This window comes from Prinia subflava (genome assembly GCF_021018805.1).
Source record: "Prinia subflava isolate CZ2003 ecotype Zambia chromosome W unlocalized genomic scaffold, Cam_Psub_1.2 scaffold_41_NEW, whole genome shotgun sequence".
Taxonomy (NCBI): Eukaryota; Metazoa; Chordata; class Aves; order Passeriformes; family Cisticolidae; genus Prinia; species Prinia subflava.
In genome coordinates, this window is record NW_026960614.1 from 641,779 (window position 1) to 658,545 (window position 16,767).

Here is a 16,767-nt window from a genome sequence, read left to right on the forward strand (position 1 = left end):
CGCCACGCCACGAGGACGTGTGTGCCGTTGGTAGCTATATCCCCCTGCCCCTCTTTCCTCGCTCTGTATCCTATTTTTCCTTTCTTATTCCTTCTATCGCAAGTGTTGTTGGCACTCAATAAAGGTGCATTTGTTGTGTGATTAAACTACTGTCCCCTCGAGTACTTTTTGCACTCTGAGATCACACAAACCTATCACGATTCCTGCTTGGATCGTGACAGGAACTTAATGCAGTAACCCCAGAACCCAGAATCATTAAACTTCTGCAAGCAGAGGGAGAGCCTTAGCTACAATTGATACTGAGAGAAGCAAAACTCAGTGGCCCCACCACCCCTGCAGATCTCCATCCCAGAGGCAAGGCTGTGCTGGAGCTTGCCTGTAAAGCCACATGCTTCAGCCAGCAGGAACGTGCTCCAGGACATCAAGAAGAACAAGCCGGTCTCCAGCAATGGGAATTCACGAAGTTTGGTGAACTTGGTGACGTTATAGATGGTTAAGGACAATTTGGAGAGACACTGCAGGCTAACAGCATATCAAATCAAATAGTGTATCACAGCTACACAGTCTGCCCCTAAAAAGGCTATGGCACTGTCCCCTTCATTAATTTAGGGGAAAAAATATAAAACATCTGGGTGAAATGCAGTGCAGCAAAAAATACATAAGCTGTTATGTAAACACTTGGAAAAAAACCCTAAAGAGTGAAAAGGATATTAAAGCTGTCACAACTCCAGTAGCTGCTCCCATTGCAAAAGATCCACTGAATATCCCCAGGAAGATCCCGATGGACTTGAACATTGCGGTGACATCAAACGTGTGGCTGTTGTCACCTGCTGGCTGATACGCAACTATTGAGCTGGAAGAGGAGGGAAAGCACAAGAACAAAACTGCTTAGTCTGAAGGGAGAGGCACCTCAGCGTGCTACACGAGCCTTGCAAAGTGCTACAACTGCTGCAAACACTGAGCCTGAGGAACAGGGAGATAAAACACACTGCAATCCCCTGGGATCACAGTGTGTAGTGGCTGCACACCCTCCCTGTCCTGGGGAGTTTGCGATCAGCCACCCCACCTAGGCCTGGATGTGCCGTTATTCCTGGACATTAAGAGCAGAGGACCAAACTCTGTGTCTTGTGTGACGTGTGGTAGTTATGGTGGTATTTGGGGGGCTTTTGGCACCAGCTCTCTGTAATTCCAGGTGCTGTGGGACCACAAAGCATTCAAGTGGGAAGCCTCCATTTCTCCACTGAGACAGCTGACATGAATGTCCCCCAGAGAGCTGTAACTGCTCCCGTTCTGCCACACTATACATGCACTACATTTAGTTTGCACTGCTCTGAGCTCCAAAGTGCAATACCACAGTGTAGCCAAGGCAGACAGTGCCATGCACAGCAGCAACACCATTCTCTGCATCCACCAGACCTCAACAGACCTTTGTGATGAGACAGCAAACAGGTCTGCAGTGCTGATCCCATCTCTCAATCTGCTCCCTCCTAACTCCTGATGAGCTGAGCCTTGCATTAGCCATTCCATTGTTCTACCTGGAAAGGCTGAGATACAGAGGGGCCCTTATCCAGCTCCTAAATCCCATTTATCAACTCCTTACATTACTTTCCTTGATGTAAATTTATCGAAAACATTAACTTCCTAGTTAGCAATCCCTTGGCTCACTGTTAAAACTCCTGGATGTGAACTTTAAATGTTTGCTGTTTAATCTGCTGAGAACAGACACTTACTGCCTTGCACACACATCTTGCAGCTTTCTCCCCTAGCTATATACCAATGTTTTCTGCAACACAAATTACAAACCTCCCCTTTCCAACACATCGCAGGTAATTTCCCTTGCTAAATTTCCCTGCTTTAAATACAGCTCATTTTACAGCTCTTTATTTCCCCTGTGTCGTGGTTTGAAGGGAAGTGAGTTTTTTTGGAAGTAGTGGTCAAACTAATCAGTCCTTAGGTCTGAGTATTGGCACCTTTGTTGGCCACTAAGAGGTTGGACACGCCTCTGAGGACACGAGGGGTTAAAAGCCGGATTTCCCAGCAGGACTCCCTTTTTTTCCCTGCTCTGCTTTCGGAGAGGGAGCGTCTTCTCCTCTCCCCTGCCCAGGCCTGGCTAGGCCGGGTGGGGGAGGGGAGCAAGGTGGGCCTGGCTGAGCAAGGTGGGCCTCGGGGTGGGGAACAGAGGGAGCTGGAGTGGAGCTGGTCCAGCTTCCATCTAGAATGGAGGGGTGGAGGGAGAACTTTGGAGGTGCCTTCCGTCCCCCTCCCTGTCCCATCCCGTTCCCCCCCCCCTTCCCCCCCCCGGTCCCGTCTCTCTCCTCCCCCCCACAGAGAGAAGGTGCCGAGCTGGAGCTGCTTGTGAGAGCTGCAGTGCCTGCGATCGCCTGTGCCTGACCTTGGTGGTGGGAGATAAAAGCTTTTAACTCTTTCTAAGGCAGAAGAGAGTTATCCCTGGATGCTGAATTCTCATAGTTGGTGGTTTTAGAAGAGAGAGGACAGCCTGGGACCGAGAGGGTAATGTGAGATGAAAAGAAGCCCCTTCGATTGCCGGAATGAAGAGGAGTGGCCTATGAGGCTGGACTTTTCTTGCATAATGATAGCCATAGACGGACCCTGGACCCTCCTGACTATAAATAAGACTGTGTTTGGGTGGATGTTTTTGGCTCAAACCCAGAGACGTTCTGGCCTGCTTCTTGGAGCCCCCGGCCCCAGGGGTAAATGGGGGGGACCTGAGTCCCAAAATGAGAAGATGGCTGGTTTTTGGTACTTGGCCAAAACATCCTTAAAAAGAGCCCTGTTGCAGTTCAGGTCCATGGACGGCAGTGAGAGTGCTGGACATGGAAAGGAGGGTGTCACCCTGGCAGACTCTTCGAGGCAGTGCCATGGGTGACGTGGGAACACGGGATGGTGGACCTGTGTTTCCTGTGGGGGGATGGTCTGTGGTGCGAGAGAGACTCCTCTCGTCCTGGATGGAATGTGGATTGTCTGAATTTTAAAGGATGATGATTTGGATTAGGAACCCAGGGTTGTTGAGGGATTAAGCAAGTAGATGAAGGTAATGTGCTGGAGTCAACTGAGTGAGCATGTATGGAATGGAAATTGGGGGGAGGAGAAGCAGTGTTTTTGGGAGGTTTTCTCTTCTGCTTTTGGGTGGCTGGGTTTTTCTTTCCTTTTCTATTGTCCATTGTTATGTAGTATAATAAATTGTCTGTCTGTTTCAAGTATTAGGCCTGCTCTGCTCTGTTCTTGACCACATCTCACAGTAGTTCATTGGGTAAAATATACCCTCATGGGTGCATTGGCATTTTGTCTAATGTCAACCCATGACACCCTGTTGCTGCCATTGGGGCTTCCCGTGGTGTTTAATCCCTGTGAATCCTCCCTTTGGAAGAAGCAGGTAGAGATCCTGCAGCTGCATTTACCCCTCTGCTCCCAAACTACAGCTCAGGCACCTCACTGCCCACCAGCTTTCAGTTCTGGGTTCCTCTTCATCCTGCAACAAATTCCAGCTGCCAGGCCAAGACAGGAACAGAAAGGCACAGATCCTGCTCCTTAAGCACAGGAAAAGACATTTGCCCAGGGCTGAAAGCAGGCAGGAGAGGAGCCCTGGGGCACCCAGACTGGGCAAAAGCTACTGAAGAGCCCAGCTCGGCATCCTCCCCTGTCCGCAGTGCTGAGGCAAAATAAAATAACTGCTGAGTGAACTCGGAGCTGCTGCCTTGGTGCAAATTATCCTGTTTTGGGTACAGGGTGGACTGAGCTCAGCTTGTGGAGAGAGGAAAGCAGGAAATCAGAGCAACAGCTACAGAGCTGGCACTGAAGCAGAGCAAGAGGCAAATCACTGTGGGCGGTGCCGTCACCTACACGTGCTGAGATCCACCATGAATTCCATTACTCTGAAGCTGAATCCACCCACTCTCACCCAGGACCTACCAACACAGGCTGGAAGACCCCATCCCCTCCTCACTCATGATCACTTCTGGAACACAATTTGGCTGTGCAGCGTTTCCTCTCGCACCAGCAGTGACACATCCAGCAAAAAAGCCAGAGTGAGCAATAGAAAGAGTTCCAGAAACCTCAACAGAAACATTCAATTCAGTAAATACACAGCTCACAGTGTGTTACTTGCTGCCTCCAGTGAAACCTACACAACCAGCACGCTGGAGTGACAAGTACTCCAGAAATATTTTCTCCATTAGTCTTAGCTATATGTTAAGCTGTCACCATTGCAGGTTATTATATATTACTGAACAAATTCCCATGACAACACAGTGAAAACGCAGATAAAATATGTCCTGCATGCAAAGGACATAAAATATTAAAGAATATAAAACATTCTTTAGAAAGGCAGCAAGTTTCCCATGTGTTCAGTCAAGGGCATTAATTCCAGCTGTAAGAACATTAACTCCTGGAAGTGGGGAGAGAAAGGAAACAGCTGCTTCACCAGCTATTTCCACCTAAACAAAAGCAGGGATTTGTGGGTGGGAAGCAATGCAGGTAGGAGCAAAGCCATCAGCAAGGGGTTTCAGTGGGATCTTGTGGCTGAAAAGCAGATGTGGTGCTTTTCTTGTTTCAGAGGGACATAAAAACTTCCCTATGAATGGGTCAACTGACCACAGAAGCAAAACAAAACCACCCATCCTGCAGGGAGAAGCTGTAAGGGTAATCCGTAATCCCAAGCAGTGGTAAGCAATGAGGATGTGCATCAGAATGTCACTACAGCTTTTTGGGACACTTAAGATGCTTTTGCAAACACCCATGTTCCTATTTTACAGGGGCAAGGCCGAGTGGCTCTCCTCAACTTCTGACATGTAACACACATAATTCTAAATAAAAACAGAAGACACTTACGAAGACAGCACTATGGCAACGGCATCATTGAGGACACTTTCACCAAAGAGAAGGGCATACAGCTCAACATCGACCTGGAGTTCATGGAATATGGCAAGGACAGTCACTGACAAACAGAAAAATAGAGAGACATTCAAAAAGGTGCTGTTATTTTGTTGTAATCAAAGATCAAATGTCCTTTTTAGAAAGCTGCCTTCCTGCACATCTGTGCCACTGCTGCGATGGTGCCAGCTGCCCCCCGTGCTCTCTTTGATAGTCTTCCTTCTGCTCTTTCAGATTTGGATTTGATTCATCATTTCCCCTTCTCCTTTTACTAAAACACATCTTGGCCTATTGAATCTTTTGCAGGCAGACATAAAAAAACTCTGCTCTGAGCTTCCCAGGGTCTGAGCTCACAGGCTGGGCCACAGCACCAGGCTGGCATGAGCCACCCAGCTGTAGGGATGCCGCTAGCTCGGACCATCAAGGAGAGCCTTCCTTCCTCCACCTGCAGAAGGCCAGAAGGATCAGGCTTGTCCAGGATGATGACTGCCTTTTCTTTCCATTCCTGATACTCTGAGAGAAATCCTTGGATTCAACACATTCTAGGTGCCAGCACAGACACACGTTTCAGACCTGACTGGAAATAGTCAGGCATTGGCTCAAACCCCATGTGGGGGTTTCTGTGATTTACAGCCACATGGCAGAGATCAGCGTTCCCTCAAGCTCTTCCGTGATCCAGCAGCTCCAAGAGGATAATGGAAAGCAGCAGGTTTTGCACATCAGCCTCACAGAAACACCACAACATCCAGAGCAAGCAAGATGTAATACATGGTGCGTCAGGCACAATTCAGGCTGAGGGCTGAGCCAATTTGAACCAAGTTCCGTGAGTCTTTTCAAACAGCACTCAGGGCACACTGAGGGGGGTTTGACCCCTTTATGCACAGGGAAAAGCTCCATTTCTACCTGTGAAATCATCTTGTTCCTATTTCAAGTCCAAAGAAGGGACACCACACCGACAGCTCATCTGAAGCATTTCTAAGCATTAGAAGATTTCCAGCCCTGCTCAGCAAAGGGCAGGAGCAAAGAGAGGCCTTTTTGTGGACCTATGTTTTTACATGAAATGAGAGCATGCAAGTAAACAGCTACCACATACAAGCTACCATAAACTAACTTTAATTTAGTTGGACAAGGCATGTTTTTCATAGTTTTGATTTATAAAGTGCATCAGTAAACCAAGGTGTCACTACTGTCCTCAGTACTGCTCATTAAGGTGTCTCATTAATCTAATTTCAATTAGATTAGCCCCTGCCAAAATCCAACCAAACTGGAAGCAGGAGAAAATAGCTAAACTAAAACTATCAACTGAACCCTCCCCACATTACACATCTTGTTCTGCAACAGCTGCTGGCACAGGGTGGCAGAGACACAATGCCAATCCCAGCAGTCAAGAGAGAGGCTGCCTAGGACTTCACTGCAAACAAGGATTCAGAAAAGCAGAGGTTTGGAAGCTGTATTGCACATAACTGAAGAAAATTATAAGGCACAGAGACAAATGTGACCTCTAAGAATGTCACAAATAAATTAAGCTCCAAAATTCAGAAGGAGAGAACTCGCAGGGGTTTCAGACTTTCTTCCCCTCTGCCCCACAACTCAAACCAGGCCAAAATGTAGGGAAAGCATGTAACACACCTGGGTCAGTGGCCGACACGATGGCCCCAAACAGGAGGCAGTCAGTGAAGTAGAAATCTCCCCCGAGCTGCCCAGTGACTTTCATCAGTGCCACGCAGCCGTACACCACAGAGCTGGGGATCAGAAGAGGCAGTTACACATCTCTGCAATGCATTAAAACAATATTCATATGGGCTTGATTTCCTTGAATTTACCAGATTAAAGCTATCCAAATGCCAGAACACCAATGAACTGCATGGGATGCACTGAGACTGGTGAAACCCCAGGGCCATAATCTATCTTGGAGGTGAATGCTGGATCACACACACCAAAGCACCCTCTGAACTGGAGCACAAACACAGTGCCAGCAGGGAACTGGGACCAGAACTGCTCCAGGAGCACAACATGGCTAAAGAAAAGCAGCAGCCAGGCTTATGGGGTCACACAATCACTTTGCAGTGCTGCACATTAACACAGTTCAGTGAAGTCACCTTGGATTGACTCTGAAATGGCCAAAACTTTCAGTGAGGAGCAGATAACGCAGATGCTGAGTTTGCTTGAATCCACTGGACTACAGTGGAAAACACCCTATGTTAGCCTGTGTGCTACTATCCAGAGTGGGAAGCATCCAGCAGCCTCTGCACTGAGGGATAAACAATTTGAAACACATCTGTGCTCACTAGACACCCACCTTTATGATCCTGCCCTCTACTCTTGTGCCTCAAGTTTATGAGGGCTTATGCTTTCAATAATTTGAAGTTGCTGATTTATCAAGACAATTTTCTCTGAAGTGTGAAACTTTCCTTGCCATGAATAACTATTCTCATGGGATGCTCAGATGCTGAGAGAGCACTTCACAATTAGACAGCAATCACCCTGTCCACACAGCAGAAGTTTGCACAGTAAATAGTATTATTTACTGCTGCTGAGCAGCAGTAGCAGAGCCTGTGTGACCTTTCCAGGCTAGGATTAGCAGCTTCAGCTCCAGGCTCAGAGCACTTCTCCCAAGCACAGCTCAAACCCCTGTGGAAGAACCAGACCAGCTCCATCTACTCACCCAATCACCACGCAGGAAATGGCAGTGCCGAGGAAAGCATATGCCAGGATGGATCCCAAGTTTCTGAAGAAGTGCCTCTAGCAGGAGAAAAAAACCAAAAACTGAATTATATTTTGCTAACAATTTATTTCAAGCCTACAGAGGCACCCATAGTGTCCACAGCAACTTGGACCCAGCTCAGACACCACGAGCTGGACAGGCACAGGGTGCCCAGCACAGCCCAGTGCCAGACCAGCAGTTAATGCACCATTAATAAACATGAATCTACCATTTTCTCATATCTGGGCATTTAATAAGGTGCTATTTCAAGTCCTGGGAACTGATTTCCTAATCCACCAGCATTCTTCCTTCCTTCTCCCACAAGCTAAACTGCATCATTCTCCTCTCCTTCCAAGTCAGCATTTCAGAAAGCTGCTGCTTTCTAAAATCTTCCCACACTCCCATGTGCTTGGAAAGTTGGGATGGCTGAAATGGCCTGGCTGACCCCAAAAACCCCTGCTGGAAATGGTTGAAGTTGCTGACCTTTCCCAGGACAGAGGGGCAGACAAGAATGACACGGGCACTCTCAGCTCTGCTTCCCACAATCCCACATTTGCAGGGTAAAACCATACCCACCCCCACAGCCTCGGCCTGCTAAGCAAGCATTAAAGCACTTGCAAGTATTGAAAATTCTCTGGAGGCAGAGGAACTAAAAACATCGGCACTGTAAAGGCACGTACCCTTTTCAAGCTGTAGCCTGCATAAAATATAATGGGAGGAAGCAAAATGTTGAAGAATACTTCAGGATCAAAAGTCACCTGTTAAGAAAGAAAAAAAAAATAAACTCCAACAGTAAAATGATTTGTTAAAATTTTGCAAGACAAAACACAAATAAGAAAGTAATATATGGAGGAAGCCCTGTACCCCCACCATGTGAATCCTGTTGGATCAACGCTGGGGATGTGTCTGGGATCTTCTGGAGACAAATCCCAGAGTCTAAACACCTTAAATTAAGATGAGCTAAAAATAGTTTCATTATATTGTATTCAACATATAAATTATGGCTCATCACAATCACAAGTAAAAAAAACAAAATAAAAACAATTAATCCAGCAGATCCAGGACCCATCCCCATGGAGGGAGTGGGAAGCAGCGCTCACCTTTCCAATCATTGCCTCCCTTACCTTTCTCAGCATCTCATTATCCTGGACGTTGTTGAGCTCCTGGGTGCTGATTTCCCCCTTCAGGATGTACTCGTAGAACTTCCCACTGACATTCACCAGCAGCGTGGCTGGGCTGGTCTGCACTTGGCAGCTCAGAGTGACGTTGTTGACATCACTGGGGATGTGGATGCCGTAGCGCAGGACCACGCCGACCAGGACACCTGGGGAGGGACACAGGTCTGTGAGACAAGCCACAGCAAACTCCCAGAACGATCCCTCTGAGCATGGATGCAGCACCAGGATCCTGACCCCCTGTTCAGCTGCTGAGCAGAAGCACAACCCAATAACTGCCCGTGTGAATTGAACCATCCTCATCCCCCATGAGCCAGGCGAATGCTCCATGTTCATGGGGAGTTTCCAACACAGCCATGGACAAGTCCTGAAGGATTTGAACCACCCAGCAATCAGTCAGACCGTCACTCCGGGGCAGCAAACAGCCAACATCAAGGGCACACTGGGTTTTTTAAGGTGAGCACCTCGCACTGCTGGGCCAGGTGCTGCTCACATGTGCTCAAACCGTGCCCTTTGCACCTTGAAACCTGACATTGATACATTAAACTCTACATTTTGGCAGGGATTAAAGATGATACCCAGCAACCACTCTGAACACTCTGAGGCTGGCAAGCATCTTTCCTAAGGTGCTGCAGCACCATACAGCCTCCTCCCAGCCCTCCCTGTTTTTATAAAACCACATTTTGAAATATAAACATATAAAACTGTTTCCCAATCCAGGCTGACCACCCAGATCTACTCTTTGCCCCAGCAAACTTCAGCTCTGCACCACAAGCCCCAGGGCAGTCCTGTGAGGCAACTCTGTCTCCAGCTCAGCTGCTAAGTAGGGGCATTTTGGGATTAATTTGCAAGTCAGCAATTTATAAGGCATTTTTCTTTTGTTTGAGGTCTCGAATCCAGATTCAAGTGTGTTGAGCACTCTCCTGGCAGAGACATCTGCACCTGGTTTTGATATCTGAAGGCTGGGGAAGAAGGGTGTCCCAGAAGACACCTTTCCACGTAGCCTTCTGCACAAAAGGGTTTGGAAACTCCTTGATTATAGCAGCCCTGAGCCGCCACAGAAATCCTGGATCTTAACCCCATCTCTGAACCACACATTTATGTAAAGCTTTCAGACACATGAGAATAGACTGCAACACCCTGAAGGCTTCTCCATTTGCCTCCCAGGACGCTCCTGTTCCTTACTGCTGCCTCAAGGCCTTGCTCTGTGCTTTCCTACAGGCAGGGCACAACCCCGACTGATGGGAACACCCAACTCTTCCTGTGCCACCACCTCTCAGGGAGCAGAGCCTGGGCAAGACACTGTGGGGCCACAGCTCATTCAGCATCTCCTGCAGCCAGTTCCTGATCTCCCACCCACTTTTTGAATTCTCCTCCCTTGGCCACAATTTTTCCAGGACAAGATTTGTTATTTTTCCCAATGGCAAAAAGAAAAGCCCTCACCTCCCATCTCAGGGGGTGCCACACACAGCAGGGCCACCAGAGCATCCAGGCCATGAGCACAGGCAGAGGAGGTGGCTGCACACAAAGTCACCACTGCTGACCTAGAACAGCTCAGCTCAGGGAATGGACAGACCCAAAACCCTGGTCTAATACAGCACTTTGCAGCACAGGTGAGCTAAAAGGCTACAGATGCTTTTAAGCCATGCACCATCAACAAGGTTCTCACCACTCTGGGCTTTATCCTGTCCTGAATCACCCCAACAGTCACAGAACAGTTCCCTCTGGGCACCACCAGTCACAATCAGCTCCAGCAAGGAGAGTTCAGGGCACATCATCACACTGTGCAGAGGAGCTGAGGGCTGCTTTTACACCACCATCACTTAGAGGGGACACCATAAGTAAATCTTTAACTTACTTATTCTGCCAGCCTCTGCCCCTGTGATCTTCCAGCGCTCCAGAAATAAAAGTGTAGAATGAAAGCAAGTAAATCAAGCACATCATGATGCCACAACACGTATTTACAGGAGTATGTGGGAGTGTCTGCATGGCACCACAGCAGTGGGACAAAACACCCCATTTTCCTTTCACCCAGAAGATGACAATCCTAGAGGTACCACAGGAAACAACCAAAACCCTTTACTGGGATAAAAGTAGTTTCAAAGGGTTATTTACATCTGCTTATGGCTATTAAGGTACATCACACTCTGCAGCCCTCGAGAACTGAGGTGACTTCTAAAAAGTTTCATCTTAAAAAAAAACTATTTCAGAGGTTCATGCAGGAATCAGAAACCAGCAGCTGCCTGCCCTTGCTCAGATGGAAGGAAACCCACCCAGCAACCCCTTTAACACCTGGGCTAAGCACTGTAAGATGAAAGGCCCCACAGGAGGAACAGACAGAAGGAGTCACTGTTGTGAATTCAGAAGGGATCCTGACTCACCCACCTCTCCACTCTTAATCCCTGCCCCAAAGCAGTGCTACATCGGATAGCACCCCTGCCATCTTCTTATCCAGGCAGCTGTTCCTGGCCCCGTGTGCCAGCCAAGCTCCAGACAGGGCCAAATTCCCACTCTGGCCAGGAATGGGGTAAGGGAAAAGGGACAGATAAACCTACAATATCTGCCAAGGACCTCTGTTTGGGAGTCCCAAAATCAGACTTTTTGTCTTGCTCAGTAATAGGCTACCTGGGAGGCTGCCAGGTGGGGAAAGACACCCATGTGTAAATACAAAAATGCACAAATTGCTCCTGGGCACTGAGTGTGACCCTGCCAGCGGCCCTGACACAGAGACACTGTCAGAGTTACCTGCAGGGAAAGCATCCTGCTGCTCTGCTGGAAACCAATTGTTCCACCAACATTAAATGGCCTCACCAGCAGCCCTTCCTGCCCCTGGTGGATCTGACCAATCCTCTCTATCCAATGATGCTCACAGGAGGCACTTGGGACAAACCTAACATGGTTTTTCAGACACCAAGCTCAGTCCTGAGCTCAGGCTCCCTGGACCAAGCCCAGGGGACACTGTAGATGCTCCTGGTTCCGACAGGCTCTTGGGAAATGGTTCAGACTCTCCTGGCACTCACAGAGCCCCAGCAGCAACCTGTGAGCCAATATCGACATGCTTTTGCTGCCAGAAGTTTTACAAAACTGAGCCCTGGGAGGGAGCTGAGCTGAGCAGAGGGAACCCAACACCAAGGAAGCTGCCAGCTGAAAGCTGCAAGGAGTTGAGAAGCTGAAGGCAAAGCCGGCAAATTAATTTGAGTTCTTTTATGCAAAGTGCAAGAGATTATTTCCATTGCATTTCTCCCGATTTCATTAAAAAGAATAAAAGCCCATGGGCTTTTTTGTAAGGTGCTGTTGAACATTTCCAAGGTAATGTTTTAAATGAAGACTAATATACTACCAAACCCAGCACTTAACAACGATGGAAGCAGACAGGATCCCCAGGCAAGCATTAATCTGGACACCAAAAGAAAAGAAAAATGTAACAACTGAAGACATCCTGACAACAAGCAGTTTGGATACACACAGTCCAGGGGCCAAGAGGGAACAAGTACAAGAAAACTAAACTTCTAGAGAAGCTCCTGCACATCCACCATCAGACTCTGAGAAGAACTGAAACAAAATTGTTCAATTAATCATCCTAAATGCTGAGCACTTCAGATGTAGGAACCTCATTTTAAACACTGAAATGAAGCTTAAGGGCTACTAAGAACCTATTGTCTATCACTGTGAAATTACTCCAGCTGGCATCCAGCTCTTGAACATCAGCTCTGAGCTGACAGTGTGATTTGCACGATAGAAATCCACCTGGAGCAAGAGCTTATAACTTCCAGTAAAAACCAAGACAACAAGGAAACTGATGTGTTTTGCCAAAAGAGATATATGCAAAAGTTTTGACTTAGTTGTTGTTGGGTTTTTTTAAACAGAAAACGACAAGTGTGGAGTCCCTGCAACCCCTTGACTCAATACCCAGGGTCTGGCCTTGGCAGGACAGACTTTAAATCTCCACTCAGTCTGAAAGAAAGAACTCCCCAATGGTGCTCTGATGGTTAGCCCCAGTCCCTCCCCTTCCCAATGCCCTTGTCCCTTGGTTTCTCCTTTCCCCTGTGTTTCCATTGGTGGTGGGATCCCAATGACTGGCCCTGTTTTCCCTATAGGTCACTGACCTTACCTGCCCTTTGTACTGCCCCCCTGTCTCAAGGTCATTGGCTGCTGAAGCTCATACTTAAACCCGAGCCGGGACATGTTCACCCCTCTTTGACTCTGGACAACCCTTCGGCTGGTGGAAATAAACCTGGCCGGCACTGATCTAGTGCAAGAGCCTTCTTGCCTCTCCCTGCTGAGCTGCCACATGGCGTGTGTGGATGTGGGAGCGTGACTGCTTTGCCTGAGTTTCCTCAAATGGCTTTTCCACAGGAAATGTTTACTGGGGTTTAAGCCTCAGCTCCACTCTTAAAAAGCATGCTGCTACAGACAAGTTTTTGCAAATTGCTTCTCTTGTTCAGATTTCAGGGTCTGTTTTGCAGCTCCTTCCACGTTTTCAGTGAACTTCCTTGGGGCTAAAAAGCATTGCAGGGAGCCAGGGACAGTGATACCTCCTTTCTTCCCTGCAGATTTTAAGTCGTCACGGTAAAATAACAGCATCTCACCATTCCTTGGGAACTACACATCCCTTTTCCTATAGCACCTGCCACTACCTGAGAAGCAAATGCCAAAAGACTTGATACCGGGGAAAACTTGGGATTTTCTGCATGATCAGACAGGTGACATTACCGATTTCACCAGCAATTCTCTAAGCACAGTCTGAAGAAGAGCAGACAGAAAAGGTGCATTTTATGGATCAGCAGGAGACTGAAACAACCCAGGTTGTGCTCTGAGAATAAAGTGAGCACTCAGGTAGGTCAGGGAGAGAGGATAATCAAGAGGAAGAAATGTCCAATAGAAGAAGAAGAAGGTTAAGGGCAAGTGTGAAAGCATGAAAGGAATAAAGACGCCTGTCAGGAGCTCTCGGGCAGTGGGAGAGAGAAGATCTTCCGTGCTGGAAGCATGTCCTCCCACAGCACAGCTCCTGTCCCATGAGGTGACCATCCCCACCCTGGGCAGGAGACCAGAAACATCTGAACCCCCCTGAGCGGTGGCTGGAAGGAATCTGAAAATGCACAACAGTATTTTGTGCCCCTGAAAAAGCAGACAAGTATTTTGTGCCTGTTGGCTGATGCAAGTGTCACCACCCCTTCATTTGGAAGGATACTTCCAATTAACTGAAACTTGGGATCACAAAAGTCAGTGGCCCAAACAGGCCAAGTCACAGCCTTCAGATCAAAGCTTTCTGCTGGGTGGGAGGTTTGGCCATATCTGACTCTGTGGGGTCACACATCATCCCCAGTCAGCAAGGGCCACATAGAGGACAGACACTAACTACAGCACGCAGCAGGAGATGTCTTCTCAATCCTAAATTCAACAAATCTTCCCTAGATGCGGATCCATGGCCACGTTAATCACTTCCCCAGCACACCTCCCAGTCCTACTTTGGTTGAATTCAAAGTCATGCCAGATAACCCAGAGAGAGCCATATATGGCCCCTCCATACCCTGGTTCAGGCCACTTCATGAGGCCATGTCACCTCAGTAAGTCACAGGCCACCATTAAAACCCAAATGTCTACAGCTCCACTCCGCTGACCCACAAGCCTTGCTCCACTTCCTGTTGGAATACACATGGGGCTCCTCTCCGAGAGGTCCTGTCACAGTGGATGAACTCTAAAGCTAGGGGCTTGTGCACACAGGTCTCCTGCTGCTGGCTCTGCAGGCCCCTGAGCATGGCAAAGGGTGGGAGAATCCCCCAAATGGCCTCTCCACTCTTCTTGGGCAGCTTCTGGAAATCTGGATGCTCTAAACACATGTTGGAAACACAGCCTCTGGCCCCAGCATGTGAGATCACAGAATCACAGAATAGTTTGGGTTGGAAGGGGACCTTGATGATCATCTAGTTCCAACCCCCCTGCCATGGGCAGGGACACCTTCCACTAGACCAGGTTGCTCAGAGCCCCATCCAACCTGGGATGCAAGGCTCCTGACCAGTGCAACTACTGGTCTGTGCTGTCCCAAGTCCCCACTCTTAACCCTGGAGCAGGTAAGTAGGACCTGCCAGTGCTTGGTGATGTGGTAGCCCATGACCCTGCCAGCTTCACCCTGCGAGGCTGTCTGGAAAAACTCAACCAGTTCCTCACTGCCAGAGATTTGTGAGTAACTGGCCTCGAGAGCCCTCCATATCTAGGATATGGAAAACAACCAACCCTTCCTCCAGCAACACCCAGATAATGCTCAGCACGGGACACAGCAGGACGGGACTGTCCCAGTGACACAGCAGCGTCCAGCTGCACTCACGAGAAGCTGTGTCGTGTCCGCCCGCACCCATGCATCCCTTCGCCCACCAAACAAGCTCCGTCGCAACTCCTCGGCCAGGGGCCACCAGGCACTGACCTAGAGAACGATGCGCTGCCGTTCCCCACTCGTGCTGCCATGGGAACAGGCGGTCGGGCAAGCACCCAGCGCCGCAGCTGGCCCAGCGCAGAGCCGGGACTCGTCGGGATGCGGCTCCCAGCGCTCGGGGCAGCTCCCGCACGGGACTCGCAGGGAAGGGGTGGCAGGGCGGGGGATGCCCGCGTGGGGCGGGCGCCGCTCACCGTAGATCATGGCCAGCCCGGTCTCGTGGAGGAAGCGAGCGCGACGGTGCTTGAAGAGCCAGATGGTGAGGATGGTGAGGGTGAGCAGCAGGATGAAAACGAGCAGGTTGGCGCTGTCCTGACGGTGACTCTCCTCCGCCGCCTTCTCGGACACGATCTCCTCCTCCAGCGCCCCGGGACGCGCCGCCGCCACCTCGGCGCCCGCCACCCTCCGCGCCCACAGCGCCGCGGCTGCCGCCAGCACCGACCCCGGCCCCGCCATCGCCCCGGCACTGGCCCGGCCCCGCCGCCACCAGGAAGCGGCTCTGAGCGCAGGCGCCGGGGGCGGGAACAGCGCGGGGAGCCCGGATAGGGACGGGCCGGCAGCGACGGAGCGGGAAAAGGGCAACGGGGAGCGGGGAAGGGGACGAGGGCGGCGCTGGGAAGCTCGTAACACGAGGTTTGGGAGGGAAAGAGGAGTCTGGGGCTGCCAGGGGGGCTGCCATGAGCCCTGTGGAGGCTGGGACGAGTCCTAGGGAATGGGATGCGAGGGACGACGAATGATGCGAGAGGGGGGAAAGTGATCAGAGTTCAGAGAGGTTTGTAAGAGGGGAAAATAAATCCCCAGAAAGACTTGGTCAAGGTAGTTTAGCGCGGCCACGCACAGGAGCAGGTGTTGTTTGTGCGCAGGGTGCTTTGGATGGATGTCCTGCACGACACACCCCGGCCCCAGCTCGTGGGGAGACGGGGCCCAGGGGGATCCTGGAGGCTGGTGCCTTCACACCGTGCCAAAGCATGTGGATGGTGTCAAGAGCCGCCGTCAGCCCCGAAGTGGGGTCAGGGTAAACTTCCCACCTTTTTTACCAAGAAATAGAGGGGGGATGCGTGGAGCCGGTGGGTCAAGGGTTGCAATAAATGCCAATGATCAGCTTAAAGGTGACTTGTAGGAAACGTCCTCAAAGAATTGCTTTTGTTCCTTGGGGGCATGGAAGACCCAGGATGCTTGGCTGTGATAAATGATGTGGGATAATTCGTGTTTATAATGTATGTGTTATCAATGCTCAGCCAATTTTCCAAATTAATAAAATAATTTTTATTAATTTAAGAAAATATAGAACAAAATTTAGGCAAACCAGCAATCAAAAGGACAGTGCCGATAAACCAGGGATCGACACTGGGTGAACCTCCGTCACAGCCTCTGTCGCACTGTGACCCCCCCCATTCACAAATTCTGCCCGATCTGAGGTCCCCTTAAGTAGACTTTCTTTTGCCTGTGGTTCCCCCATTCCGCAGTGTCGCTGTGAGCCTCGCTCGAAAAGACACACGGAGCCACGAATTTGGGGAGATCAGAGCAGCAGGGAGAATCTCCTGCTTTGTTTATTACTTCCTATTAAA

At 49.6% G+C, this 16,767-nt stretch overlaps 1 protein-coding gene and 1 long non-coding RNA gene across 4 annotated transcripts in view; one reads left to right on the forward strand and one right to left on the reverse strand.

The window, feature by feature from the left end:
* Positions 1-15,745, reverse strand: part of LOC134565217 (sodium/hydrogen exchanger 6-like) — a 28,186-nt gene extending 12,441 nt beyond the window's left edge. Inside the window, exons 1-8 of one of the 3 annotated variants that reach the window (XM_063424712.1) lie at positions 15,394-15,675; positions 8,719-8,918; positions 8,275-8,352; positions 7,556-7,632; positions 6,520-6,632; positions 4,849-4,954; positions 712-853; positions 377-482 (exon numbers count right to left, since the gene is read on the reverse strand). In XM_063424712.1, coding sequence (XP_063280782.1) covers positions 377-482; positions 712-853; positions 4,849-4,954; positions 6,520-6,632; positions 7,556-7,632; positions 8,275-8,352; positions 8,719-8,918; positions 15,394-15,655 — 1,084 coding nt within the window. In that variant the 5' untranslated portion in view covers positions 15,656-15,675. Of the gene's footprint in view, positions 1-376; positions 483-711; positions 854-4,848; positions 4,955-6,519; positions 6,633-7,555; positions 7,633-8,274; positions 8,353-8,718; positions 8,919-15,393 lie in introns of all 3 variants that reach the window. The other 2 variants (XM_063424710.1, XM_063424711.1) reach the window with 2 other exon arrangements.
* LOC134565221 (uncharacterized) lies at positions 1,818-3,221 on the forward strand. The gene is made up of 2 exons (XR_010083820.1): positions 1,818-2,156; positions 2,329-3,221. It is a non-coding gene; the product is annotated as an uncharacterized LOC134565221 (long non-coding RNA).
* Positions 15,746-16,767: the final 1,022 nt, after the last annotated feature.